Below are 13,180 nucleotides of genomic sequence, written 5' to 3'. Positions count from 1 at the left end.
GTCATTGTTGTCTGGCAGTCTACAAAGTGGGCATGTCTGCTGCAAGCTGTCATCTGGCAATGGATCACGGGTTCGGTCACTCCGTGGCATCTCTGATCGATCCGAAAAACGAAAATTTTAAATTGTTGCATATGCAACGATGGAAACGCTTTTCCGAAATAGTAATCCTGTTTATTATTTACAGCGATTAAAATTTTCCTAAATATTACAATTTCAATTAGGTATCAATATTGTATAAACTTCGTCGTACTCACGTTTGTAAATTCCATATAATTTCCGTACGATCGATTATTGGTTCTGCGATCTCTGTGCGACTTCTGGTTTACTTATTTGTGTTCTATTGTTAAGGTATAGTAAATAGTTTTAAGCTTTTAATCTAGATGTAGTTCAAAAGTATTTACCTCGAGATAATGTAGACATAACCAATAATTAGATAGTTTGCAGCTTTGCAAAATTGATCGGTATCCTATAAGTTATCCTGTAAATCTTTTAGTTTTAAGTTCATGTTTTTCATATTAAATTTATGAAGCGCTCTTACCGTATAAACTTAGAATAAGCTTTAAATTATATAAAGTTTAGTTATTCACTTAGTTATTATATTTAGTATTAATAATGCAGGAAAACTTTCACGTGCGGTTGGTCTTCAATTGTTTAATTGCACCCGTCATCCGACGACGTCAATGACAGTTATCTGTCCCATCATCGCACCGCAACCAACTTAACTACAACAACGCAAATCCATCGGGGGACAGGACTGCTAATCAATGAGTCTCCGGAGTAGGTGCGGCGTTGCCCGTATGGTGTACGCAACAAATAGAATTTCAACTAGAATAGGGTACGTTAATCGTTTGCTTGGGACCAATAGGCTACTAAAGTGGTGAGCCAATTTAAAATCGTTAGTTTCGTATTGATTGTTGGTAATATCATAGAGGTAACTATAAGACCACTGGGTCCCGAAGAAAATCATTATTATTTTTGGCTCACTCAGTACCAGAACAACGGTTCCAAGCAGTCCCAAGCTATTTCACTCACCCCTGCATGTTCTGCATGAATCCACACACCCCTGATGTTATCTGTCAAACTTTCATAGCGAATCAAAACAAACATAGTGTAGTAATAGAATTTCAACTAGAATAGGGTACGTTAATCGTTTGCTTGGGACCAATAGGCTACTAAAGTGGTGAGCCAATTTAAAATCGTTAGTTTCGTATTGATTGTTGGTAATATCATAGAGGTAACTATAAGACCACTGGGTCCCGAAGAAAATCATTATTATTTTTGGCTCACTCAGTACCAGAACAACGGTTCCAAGCAGTCCCAAGCTATTTCACTCACCCCTGCATGTTCTGCATGAATCCACACACCCCTGATGTTATCTGTCAAACTTTCATAGCGAATCAAAACAAACATAGTGTAGTAATAGAATTTCAACTAGAATAGGGTACGTTAATCGTTTGCTTGGGACCAATAGGCTACTAAAGTGGTGAGCCAATTTAAAATCGTTAGTTTCGTATTGATTGTTGGTAATATTGTATCTGCTGTTTGCTATTCTATTACATCATTATTTCATACAACAGGTTTAATTACGTTGATTGTAAATACTTTTTTTTTGCTATGCGGAAAACATAATCGGCGGAAAACAAATCATCCAATCAAGATGATTAGCCCGATTCGTGCCTTCTTCAAAATTGACCTTTGCTTGTGCCACTTTTTCTCAAGTGAGTGAACTCAAATTCATCCGTGCATTCGTCTATAAGTTATTGCACCAACAATCAATACGAAACTAACGATTTTAAATTGGCTCACTACTTGACTAGCCTATTGGTCCCAAGCAAACGATTAACGTATCCCATTCTAGTTGAAATTCTAGTACTATGCAATGTTTGTTTTGATTCGCTGTGAAAGTTTTTTTTTTTTTTTTCCTTGGTTTGTTTTTCCGTCGATCTTGTTTTCCGTGCTGAGCACCAATGCTACCGACGCCAGGAAAGCAGCTCCCACACCTGGACCCTACCTATCGATCCATCAACTCATGAACCGGGGACCAACGGCTTTACTTCCCTTCCGAAGGATGGCGTGATCAGAGATGTTATGCCTCAGAACATCCCGGCGGCGCCGACTGGTATTGAGCCCAGGCCTGCTGGGGTGAGAGGTAATCACGCTTACCACCTCGCTTACCACTACACCACCGGCGCCGCTTCACGCTCATATCTGAATATACACACTAAGATTTTTTACAGTATACTGTAATTTTTTACCGAATATGGAACAGCTGAACATTCGGTAATCGATTCGGTATTTTTTTGGATTATCAATTTATTCGGTAAATTTGTCTTAACTCTGGAGCTGTCAAAAGCTACTGGCCTGGACTGTGAATAATACCAACAATCAATACAAAACTAGCGATTTTAAATTGGCTCACTACTTGACTAGCCTATTGGTCCAAAGCAAACGATTAACGTACCCTATTCTAGTCGAAATTCTAGTACTACGCAATGTTTGTTTTGATTCGCTATGAAAGTTTGACAGATAAAATGAGGGGTTATTGGTTTTTCCTATGTTTCGAGGGGTGATTCGACAAGCTTGGGACCGAAGATAGTACCAGAGGTGAGCCAAAAAGTTGAGCACGTTTCTTCGGGACCTACTTGTCTTAGAGTTACCTCTATGATAATACCATAGAGGTAACTCTAAGATGTTATCTGTCAAACTTTCATAGCGAATCAAAACAAACATAGTGCAGTAATAGAATTTCAACTAGAATAGGGTACGTTAATCGTTTGCTTGGGACCAATAGGCTACTAAAGTGGTGAGCCAATTTAAAATCGTTAGTTTCGTATTGATTGTTGATAATACTGAATGATTGGTAAAGTTTACAATAGCGTTCAGTAATGTTTTAGCCGAAATATCTGTAAATTATTTTCCATTGTGGTTATATAAATTGCAAATTAATCAGCAATAATTAACGAACTGTTTGTTCCATTAACATATATTTTATTGTATTTTCCCTGGTATTTTGAACAACACAGCAAACGTTTTATGTAAGACATAAAAATTTGCGACGCCAAGAAAAGGATTCTTCAGGTCCCAGTCCAGCAGGGAATCCAAACCAGGTTATCAACGGCAACATGCAGTTGAGGGAAACATCAGGTCACCTTAAGTCCAAGATGACTGGAAGCGATGGCCTAGGATCGAATTGAAAGTAAAGGGTGATACGGTCAAAATTTGGTCAATATCAACTTGACGTATTTCTTTCAATTTTGCATTTAAAAAACCTGAACACCCCTCATTTTAAAGGTGTGTGTGTGTAGAATGTTGCTCCTATTTTGATTTTGGAATTCACTCTTCAGTTGTCAAAATGCCGTCCAAGCAAGAAGAGCAGCGTATCAAAATTTTGCTCGCGCATCGCGAAAATCCGAGCTACTCGCACGCAAAGTTGGCAAAATCGCTAAAAGTTGCCAAATCAACCGTTACAAATGTAATTAAAGTGTTTGGGGAACGTTTGTCGACAGCCAGGAAGTCTAGATCGGGGGGAAATCGAAAACCGGAAGCCGCTGAGACGACAAAGAGAGTTGCCGGTAGTTTCAAGCGAAACCCTAACCTCTCTCTCCGAGATGCCGCAAATAAGCTGGGTGTATCGTCTACAACCGTGCATCGAGCCAAAAAACGAGCCTGACTATCAACTTACAAGAAGGTAGTGACTCCAAATCGCGATGATAAACAAAATACGACGGCCAAAGCGCGATCCCGGAGGCTGTACACGACGATGCTGACGAAGTTTGACTGCGTGGTAATGGACGACGAAACCTACGTCAAAGCCGACTACAAGCAGCTTCCGGGACAGGAGTTTTATACGGCAAAAGGAAGGGGAAAGGTAGCAGATGTTTTCAAGCACATGAAACTATCAAAGTTCGCAAAGAAATATCTGGTTTGGCAAGCCATCTGTACCTGTGGCTTGAAAAGCAGCATTTTCATAGCTTCCGGGACTGTCAACTAAGAAATTTACGTGAAAGAGTGTTTGAATAAACGTCTGCTGCCTTTCCTGAAGAAACACGGTTGTTCCGTACTGTTTTGGCCGGATTTGGCATCTTGCATTACGGTAAAAAGGCCATGGAGTGGTACGCCGCCAACAACGTGCAGGTGGTTCCCAAGGACAAGAACCCTCCCAACACGCCAGAGCTCCGCCCAATTGAGAAATACTGGGCTATTGTCAAGCGGAACCTAAAGAAGACCAAAAAAACTGCTAAGGGCGAGCAGCAGTTCAAGGCAAACTGGCTTTCTGCGGCGAAGAAGGTGGACAAGGTGGCTGTACAAAATCTGATGGCAGGGGTCAAGCGTAAGGCCCGGCAATTCGGATTTGGAAAAGCGGAAGCCTAACTGAATATTTTTCCTGAATTTTATACTAATTGAACTTGAAAAAGGAATTTCATTTGATTTTTTAAATAAACGATTTCACCGATTTACACGCGTTTTCCCTTGACCAAATTTTGACCGTATCACCCTTTAAAATAATTCTCCGCTCCATATATTCAGCCGAGTATTCAGCAGACTATAGCGAACAAACCTTTACTTTTCCAAACAACACTTCACTTCGAAATAGCGACAAAGGACTAGGGGCATCCCACTCTAAACTTTAGTACTAGTATACATTAAATATGTTTAAATCTCTTATAAGTATTCTTAAGTATTTTAAAGTATTTTTAATCTTGTATAATTTCCATCGTAGTTACCGGTTGCTAGTGTTGTTGTTTGTTGTTGTAAGCCCCGTCAATTTTATAGTTTTTGTCACTTATGAAATGAAATTAATTCTTATAATTGCAATAAAATCATGATAATTGGTTTATGTATTTCAATTATGCTTATCTATTAGTGTAAAAAATCGTATGTTATTCGAATTACTGATGATTTAGAGTAGAGAGGTTCTAGAACCTCTTTAGTTTTGAGCCGACTTTCCAGTGCGCTATCATGAATATGGACTCCTTAACAGAGCTGTTCCAGATTCTCAAGAAAATAAGGAACCCTTGATTGACATGGTTGACATGGGAGACCCAAGAATGTAACCAAAAGTGTTAGCACAAGCTGTGCATGTATGGAGAAGTATAAGTTCTTGGCTATGCCTATACAGGTCAAGGATACCAGGGTTACGCTGCGCATTTGCCTGTCGAACTACGACGATGAAGCGAACCTTTTACAGTAGGAAATTGTACTGATTGCAATACGCTTTTCGGAGAACATACATACATCTGGTAAAGTAGTTTAATTAGAATTTTGCTAGAAGTCGATGTTTTCATTTGTACATAAATTTTCCAGTTTTATTAATTGTAACTACCAACGACAAGGTGCTTGAGGTGATTGAGGATTTCAAAAACACTAGCATCGTTATCATTCTGATCCGTAGTGGCAAATAGATTATCCCGGTTTAATCGAAGCGTTTCATGCGAGACTTATACAGCTCGATCGTTCCAGAACGCGACACGTAAAAGAAGTTGATAGGTTGGTTGTTTTTATTTAAAAGTTTGAACAATCGATACTTATTTATTCGCATGTCATGTGTTACAATAAATTTATTAAATTTAAGTTTTAAAATCTTTGCTGTTAGCTGATAGAGTCAATTAAAAAAGGGATTCGACATCAACACAGCAGATATGGCTTATCAATCATGTCCAGCTCTAATAATGGTTTAACAGATGAGAATTGACGGTTCCAAATCCGAGGAAACGTAGTTCATATATACAACATGTTTAATATTTATGGCAAAGTGGCATAATTCTGCGCAGCACTTAATTCCGTGCATTTCGCTAAAATTTTGCGGTATTTTACAGTTTTATCTAAATTTATATTTTTACCATGCACAAGATGTTAATACCTACCATCATCGCCGGAGATGAACCAGCGTCTGGCTGAAAATCTCCTTAATAAAGACAACTAACCAACCTACTATCATGTTCAATTCAATTCAAATTATATGCAATTTCCAATTATTTTAGAAATTTTCAAAAGAGCCCGGAATTAGGCCTGCGCAGAATTATGGTACTTTACGGCAGAATAAACACGTTCGGTGGGAAGCTACAAGATGCGACTGTCCAGATACCACAAGCTCGGCAACAAGTAGAATGCGAATGGTGTGGTAAACCTCCTCAACTTCTTATTCAGATTCGATAGTCCTAAAGGCCCACGCACATTAGATCCGGATCGGACGCGTTGCGGCGAACTGACAGCTAAATCTATTGTCTAACTGTCAAATTTGCGTCAACGCAACGCAAACGGATCTAATGTGGGTGGTCCTTAAGAGTCTTAAGTTAGTGACCGAATCATTACTTTCAAAAAGTACATAAAACCTGACTTCTTCCTGTAACATGTCGAACGGATCATGCTAAATGCGCATCAAAGTGTGACATATTTAATAGTGAGGTATAATGTGAAAATGATGCAAATTGGAGAAATAATCAGCGGCTGTTTTTTCCACCGTTGACGATTCTTCCGCCCTTTAATTTATAGGTGAATCATTTTTGCAATGATCTTCTCTTATTCGAAGACTATATCTTGATGCCTACAAAACAAAACGAAACATTTAAAATAGCATAAAATATTAACACTGCAGTTTTCAAATATTCACACAAAATCCTTGGCGACATCCGATAAATAAACAACTAAAATGTGTTTAGCAACGGTGGTAACAACCTAATGCTAAATAAAGGTTAAGTATTTTAAAGTATTTCCAGGTATCTTAGGTATTTGTAAGAACTTTCTAAGTATAACGTGAGATATAAAAAGTTTAGAGTGGGATACCCCTAGACAAAGGATGTTTTTGACAGTATGACATTTACAAATCTGTTCCGTAATATTTACAAGAATCTGGTACTTTACTACCATTTGTTTTTGTTAAAGACTATAGTTTTACAGTACGTTCGCCACAGGCGACGTTGTCGGTTTATTAATGGGCCTTTTTTTTGTAAACAACCGATTTCGCCGGTCGACAGTGAAATTCGCCATCTGTCAAATTTTTTATGGGGAACGTTTTGATCAAGGGGGGGGGAGGTGGCTGTCAAATACGAACAATCGACGCCTACCTCGCATGCCTCGCATAACTGGTTCCAAAGGTAAACAAGGCATAAGAAACCTACAGAGATTGTTTACGTTTGGAGCCAGTTCCATACAAGAATGATCAGTAGACTGATTTGACAGCACGTCCCCCCCAGGTTTTGATCAGATTCATGCTGGGGGGATGTGCTGTCAAATCAGCCTACTGATCATCTTGTATGAAACTGGTTCCAAACGTAAACAAACGCTGTAGGTTTCTTATGGCTTGTTTACGTTTGGAACCAGTTATGCGAGGTAGGCGACGATTGTTCGTATTTGACAGCCACCTCCCCCCCTTGGATTCATGTCGATGTTCTTCATTTGTCAACTTGTCACTCTCCCATTTTTGGGTAGGTTCAGTTTTGACCGATCTACACTAAAAAAATATTGAAATCTAAATAGCATAAAAGTTACGCTAAATCGCAACTCTCCGTACCGACGCAAAGGTCGGTATAAATGGAGAGAATGCAAACTTAGTATAAAAATGGTTTATGCGTGCCATAGTATAAAATCGAAATATACTTACAATGTATAGATACGGTTTAATCGAGAGAATGTCTTTTTCGCTTCTTTATTTTATTTATGGTAAATATTATTGTTTTCAAATAGAAATAAAAATTTTCTCAGGAAGGTTTTTTAATTATTTTATTTTTTATGAATATTATTTAAAAAATACTTACCATTTCGATGTTCATTAAGATGAACTCGTGCTCACGAGCTCACGCAGTCTAGCTGCCCAGCAGATCACAGGCGCAGTTGAAATCCGCCGGAACAAAGCTCTTCACAAGCGCGAAGCTGCGAAGAGAATCCAAATGTTATTTTTCCTGTCATTTTAGTAAACACTGATCCTGACACTGATCGAATTCCACTCCGTTATTCGGACTTAGTATAATCATAGAGGTAACTCTAAGACTAGAAGGTCCCGAAATAACGTGCTCAACTTTTTGGCTCAGCTCTGGTACTCTCTTCGGTCCCAAGCTAATCGATTCACCCCTCGAAACATAGGAAAAACCAATAACCCCTCATTTTATCTGTCAAACTTTCATAGCGAATCAAAACAAACATTGCGTAGTACTAGAATTTTGACTAGAATAGGGTACGTTAATCGTTTGCTTGGGACCAATAGGCTACTAAAGTGGTGAGCCAAATCAAAATCGTTAGTTTCGTATTGATTGTTGGTATAATTTTGACGAAAATTTTAATCGAACCAATGTATGAATTTTGAAAAACCATAAAATGCTGGGTACTGCGAACACAGCCGTTATTGTTTTTCAAGTCAATAGGAAACAACTTGAAAATTTTCCGATATCACAAATTGTTTTGCTAATGCACTGCTCACAATTTGCATATACATGCTGTCGAAAGTTCACCCTTTGCTCCATAAATAACGTGTACATGGTGTTGGGAGTGCACCTACCCACATGACTCTTATAAAGTTTGTTTGCATTCTTCCTTCAGCAGTTCGTGCAGGTTCGTTCGTTCGTTACATTGTTTACATCCGAGTATTTGAGCAAGTTTTTTGTTGAAGAATATTAGTAAAAAAATGCCGAAATGACAATATTTTCAACATTGACCACAATACTTTCTCTGCCGACGGGGATTGTATGAGAAAAGTATCACTTTTAGCAGCTCTAGATCGTTGGATTCTTTTTGACAGCACCAGTTGGATTCTTTTTGACAACCATTTCGTGTTTCTCCGCATCACTCAGATAAAATGCATAAAATTTAATCTATATTCGTTTTGTAATATTTTTGAGTGTAGGTAGGTTCTACCCAAATTTGGGTAGTTTTAAAATAGCGTGTATTGCCACTTCTGAAGGGTTGCCGATCCCCCCAATTCGATCGTCGGCTGTTTAAACGGATGATGTCACACTCCGTCAGTCATTTAAACAGCAGAAGAACGAAAGAGATGACGAATTCACACTGCCTCATCTGTTTACATCTCATTGCGTCGCGTCAGCTTTCAACTTTTTCATGATTAGCGCCTCCATCTTTAATCCCGATCGCTGTGGCGGTGGCAAATCAGCTCCTACCTAGATTCTTCCGGTGCACTCAACGTCTGAATAAGAAAAAAAAAGTGCCTTTATCAGTACAACGCTAGTGCAGTGAATTTAAAAGTACAATTTGAAAAGAAATAATCATGATCGAAATCACCCGGCCGCTGCGGGAGTTTCTCGTGCTAAAACCATTTGACACGACCAACATAGTTTGGCGTCTTCACAGCCGATACACCGTGGTCTTGCTGATATTGTTCACCATTCTGCTGTCGGCTCGAACGTACTTTGGCGAACCGATCGAGTGTTTCAGCCCGGCATCTCCGGTAGCAAGATCAAGCCTACACAGTTTCTGCTGGACTCTGGGAACTTACATTAGTCGGGATCCAATGTTTGGTAAGTGTGGTTAAATAGCGTTCGGAAAAAAATGTTTTCGATGTCTTATTATAGTTGATGCCAGCTGGGACTTCATCGAGATCGGAACAAAGATGGGCCACATTCCTAAAAATGAAAGGGTGTATCAGAAGTACTACCAGTGGGTTCCGTTTTTGCTGGCAATTCAGGCGTTCCTGTTCTCATTTCCCAAGCACCTGTGGCGGTTCTGTGAAGGCGGACGTTTGGCCGAATTAAGCAATGATTTGAGTAAGTTGCTCTCAGTCCCCCCTATTCTGCGAGTCACGTGACTCTCTCTCACCGGTGAGGTGACAATAGCCACCTCGTGTGAGGTGACTCTCCATTTGATTTGCATGGAGAGCCACCTCACACGAGGTGACAATTGTCACCTCACCGGTGAGAGAGAGTCACGTGGCTCGCAGAATAAGGGGGAGTATCTAATATTGACGTCGATGATAATATCACTTTTTGCAGATTCTATTTTCCAACCGGAAGCTTGGACACGGAAGCGTAAATGTCAAACGCTGCTCTATCTGACTCAGGAATGTCGCCGGCGACACACCAAATATGGACTGATTTTCGTTGGATGTGAGATTCTCAACTTTATTGTCCTTCTGCTGAACATGCTTCTGATGAATTTCATCTTCGATGGCTTTTGGCCCAACTACACGCCGGCCATTAAAGCCCTTATGGCATTGGATATGAATTCATGGGTATTCTACAATTCTCTGGTTTTCCCAAAGTTGGCCAAATGCGATTTCAGCTACATTGGTCCCAGTGGATCGAAACAAACTCTGGATGCACTTTGCCTTCTACCGCATAATATTGTCAACGAGAAAATCTTCGCCTTCCTGTGGCTATGGTTCATCGTATTGGCCGTCGTGTCCAGTATGCAGTTGTGCTATCGGCTGGTACAGCTTTGCTGCCAAAGCGTTCGATTCCAGTGTCTGTTCAGCCTGTTGGATCCAATCAGTTATCACCGGTTGAAGCGCGTCGTCCGGGAAGCCAATATTGGACATTGGTTCCTGTTGTATCAGATGGCTCGGAACATGAACAAGGGCGTGATGCGGGAGATCATTCGGGATCTGTCCCGCATTGACCAGGAGATTAATATGTCCAAACAGAGCGTGAACGAACTGCAGTTTGGAGTGGAAGCGGAGAAGGAACCGGAGGAAATCGAAGATGACGAAGACACGGTTTGATGGGAGATCGGTTTGCGACTATAATAGCAGTGATAGCCGCCAAGAGGAAAAATACCTTATTCGATTGAAGTATTATTGAGTTTCTGTTGTGTATTAATTGAATTGGTGAAGGGATTTTCTTTTATATTGACTTTTCATTTATATGCTAATTTAAAAGGCATACTATTGTACTTATGTACATATTCCATTTTCCGAGCTACATAGAGGAAAGATCTATTGCAAATAAAAACAAATAACATCTCAGTGGCCTTTACTGCTTCACCTATCAGTAAAATTTATTTCTCTGATCTAAAGAACTCCTCCACACGTCCAGGGAGTTTTAGTGTAAAGGCCCACGCACATTAGATCCGGATCGGACGCGTTGCGGCAAAGTGACAGCTAAATCTATTGTCTAACTGTCAAATTTACGTCAACGCAACGCAAACGGATCTAATGTGGGTGGCCCTTAACAGCCTTTAAACAGCGGAAAAATATTCGAGTCCTGCCGCGAAGGATGACAGTTCAGACTCGAATACCCCGTTGTAAACCTGTTACCGGTACGCGCACTTCTTGTAATCGGAGCAAACTAACAACATCATCGGGAAGGGGAAACTTTTCCCTATCCGGCGATGTTGATTGTTTGTGTTGGTGTCATATGGGTGGCGAGAAAAGGGCATAAGAGGGGCACATGTTATTCTTGGTAAAGACCAGGAGCCTTATTACGGGTGTCACTACACGGTGATAAGCAAGTGAGACTCAGAATAAGAGCCGTGATTACCGTACAAATCAAATGGGAATCACTTCACCGTGACGACAAGTGACAAGTTTTCACCGTGAAGTGCCATCCGTAATAAGCCCCCAGCTTTCGTTTCAAAGCTCCAGACTAGATCCCTCTCACTGTCGGAGGGTTAGCGATTGGAGGAGAAAAGAAGTCTTATTAATCTCTATACGAGCTCACCTTTTCGCAATTAGGGTAGAGCGCTACTTCGTCGTAATCGCCCATTTCCGTTCTATCGATCAGAAAAGATCCATAATATCAATGATTTCACCGTGCACAAATCAATAATAGGTTTGTTCCGATGCGTTAGTTCATTAGCTACAACATAAATCCTGTTAGAGCCCATTGTATGAATATTTGCGCTCATTGTTCTCAAAACAAAAGAAGCGCTCCTAGCGAATCCCCTTTTTCTACGTTTATCCGTAGGACGAAGAAAATCTAATGGCGTTTCAATGCGTTAGGACGGAATTGAAACTCGTAGAACGAATTTAGAATCAAGAAGCAGTGTTAGGTTTTAGACAATATCTCAACAATTTGTGACTCTTTATCAAATCGAACGGTACGTCTGGAAAAGTGAATAAATTTGCAAGTCATTTTTGATAGAAATATTCCATTTTTTGTTTAAACTCATTCAGAAAAGAGAGGTAAAGCACGGGTTGTGCTTAGTAGGACGGAAATTAGATCAAAAACCCTACTTTAGAGTAATCGTCTTTCGGATTTTCCAGTAATTTACCAGATCTGAACCGTTCGGTTGTCTAACGATAACTAACTTTATTTAAACTTTTTTTTTACTTTAAATTTTCTTGTATTAGTGTGGTTTACATGTATTACTTATCAAGTGACACAGATGCGTCTTTTCAACTTTAGTTCTTTTGAAATTTCAACTATTATTAATTACAGTTCCTAGTCCTATCAGGCCTGTTTTAAGAATGACCACCTTGGTGGGATTGGTTTGTTGTAAATTTGAAAAGGGAGACTACTTATAACTACTATTTAGAACTACAACTAACCTACAACTACTATATACACCTAATCTACTATATACAAATTGCTTATCTAAGCATGTTCTGATAAATTACATTTTTGTGCAAATTTAGTTTTAATTTCGTTAATTCTTTGATAACTACGATACTTTTGGATTGACCGTTAAATGCTTGTTCGATGAACGACTTACGAGTGTTATGTCTGTTTGTCTGTGGTGAAGGTATGATCACAGAAAAGCAGACATAACACTCTTAAAACGTTCATCAAAATCGTTTTTAACGGTCAATTTGAATGTTTCTTAGTTGGTAGTACTGCCATTTGTGGTGCACATTCCCTAGCGTTTGACGTTTACACACTACAACCATCTGTTGAGTGTATTGCCCATCAAAGTATATACGACAGATGGCGGTAGGGTTTACAATTATAAATGTTCAATGTGTTGTGTCTGCTTGTCTGTGATATAACATTGAGGTAACGTTAGGATAAATTCAAAACATTGAGAAATATTACACATCACTTTCAGAAATACTTTACTTCGCAACCGATGAACCATTCTGACGGCCATACGAGTACCCAAGTAACCATATAGTCGCAATATAGCTTGTACACAGACAAACAGACATAACACATTGAATATTTCTCACTGTAAAACATCGTCACTAAAACATTACCGCCATCTGTTGAGTACACTGTGGTGGGTAGTACGCTGAACAGATGGTGGTAGTGTGTAAACGTCAAACGCAAGAGAATTGACTATGCGCGCCACAAGTGGCGGT

The 13,180-nt window shown here is 39.6% G+C and overlaps 1 protein-coding gene across 1 annotated transcript; it reads left to right on the top strand.

The window, feature by feature from the left end:
• The first annotated feature begins 8,998 nt into the window (after positions 1-8,998).
• Positions 8,999-10,911, top strand: zpg (zero population growth). The gene is made up of 3 exons (XM_065232041.1): positions 8,999-9,464; positions 9,519-9,710; positions 9,936-10,911. The coding sequence occupies exons 1-3, from the start codon at positions 9,215-9,217 to the stop codon at positions 10,661-10,663; spliced, it is 1,170 nt and encodes a 389-aa protein (XP_065088113.1). The 5' UTR covers positions 8,999-9,214; the 3' UTR covers positions 10,664-10,911.
• The last annotated feature ends 2,269 nt before the right edge of the window (positions 10,912-13,180 follow it).

The sequence above is a fragment of the Ochlerotatus camptorhynchus genome, unplaced genomic scaffold, assembly GCF_037179485.1.
Source record: "Ochlerotatus camptorhynchus isolate MF236.1 unplaced genomic scaffold, CSIRO-AGI_Acam_v1.1 ptg000361l, whole genome shotgun sequence".
Classification (NCBI taxonomy): Eukaryota; Metazoa; Arthropoda; class Insecta; order Diptera; family Culicidae; genus Ochlerotatus; species Ochlerotatus camptorhynchus.
The sequence above is the reverse complement of the archived record's forward strand: the minus strand, read 5'-3'. Positions and strand labels throughout refer to the sequence as shown.

What these genes read in the sequence shown, in the direction of transcription:
- zpg (XM_065232041.1), top strand. Translation starts at nt 9,215, where the DNA reads ATGATCGAAATCACCCGGCCGCTGCGGGAGTTTCTCGTGCTAAAACCA. An exon ending in TAGTCGGGATCCAATGTTTG is followed by an intron (nt 9,465 to 9,518) that starts GTAAGTGTGGTT and finishes GTCTTATTATAG; the next exon opens with TTGATGCCAGCTGGGACTTC. An exon ending in CGAATTAAGCAATGATTTGA is followed by an intron (nt 9,711 to 9,935) that starts GTAAGTTGCTCT and finishes CACTTTTTGCAG; the next exon opens with ATTCTATTTTCCAACCGGAA.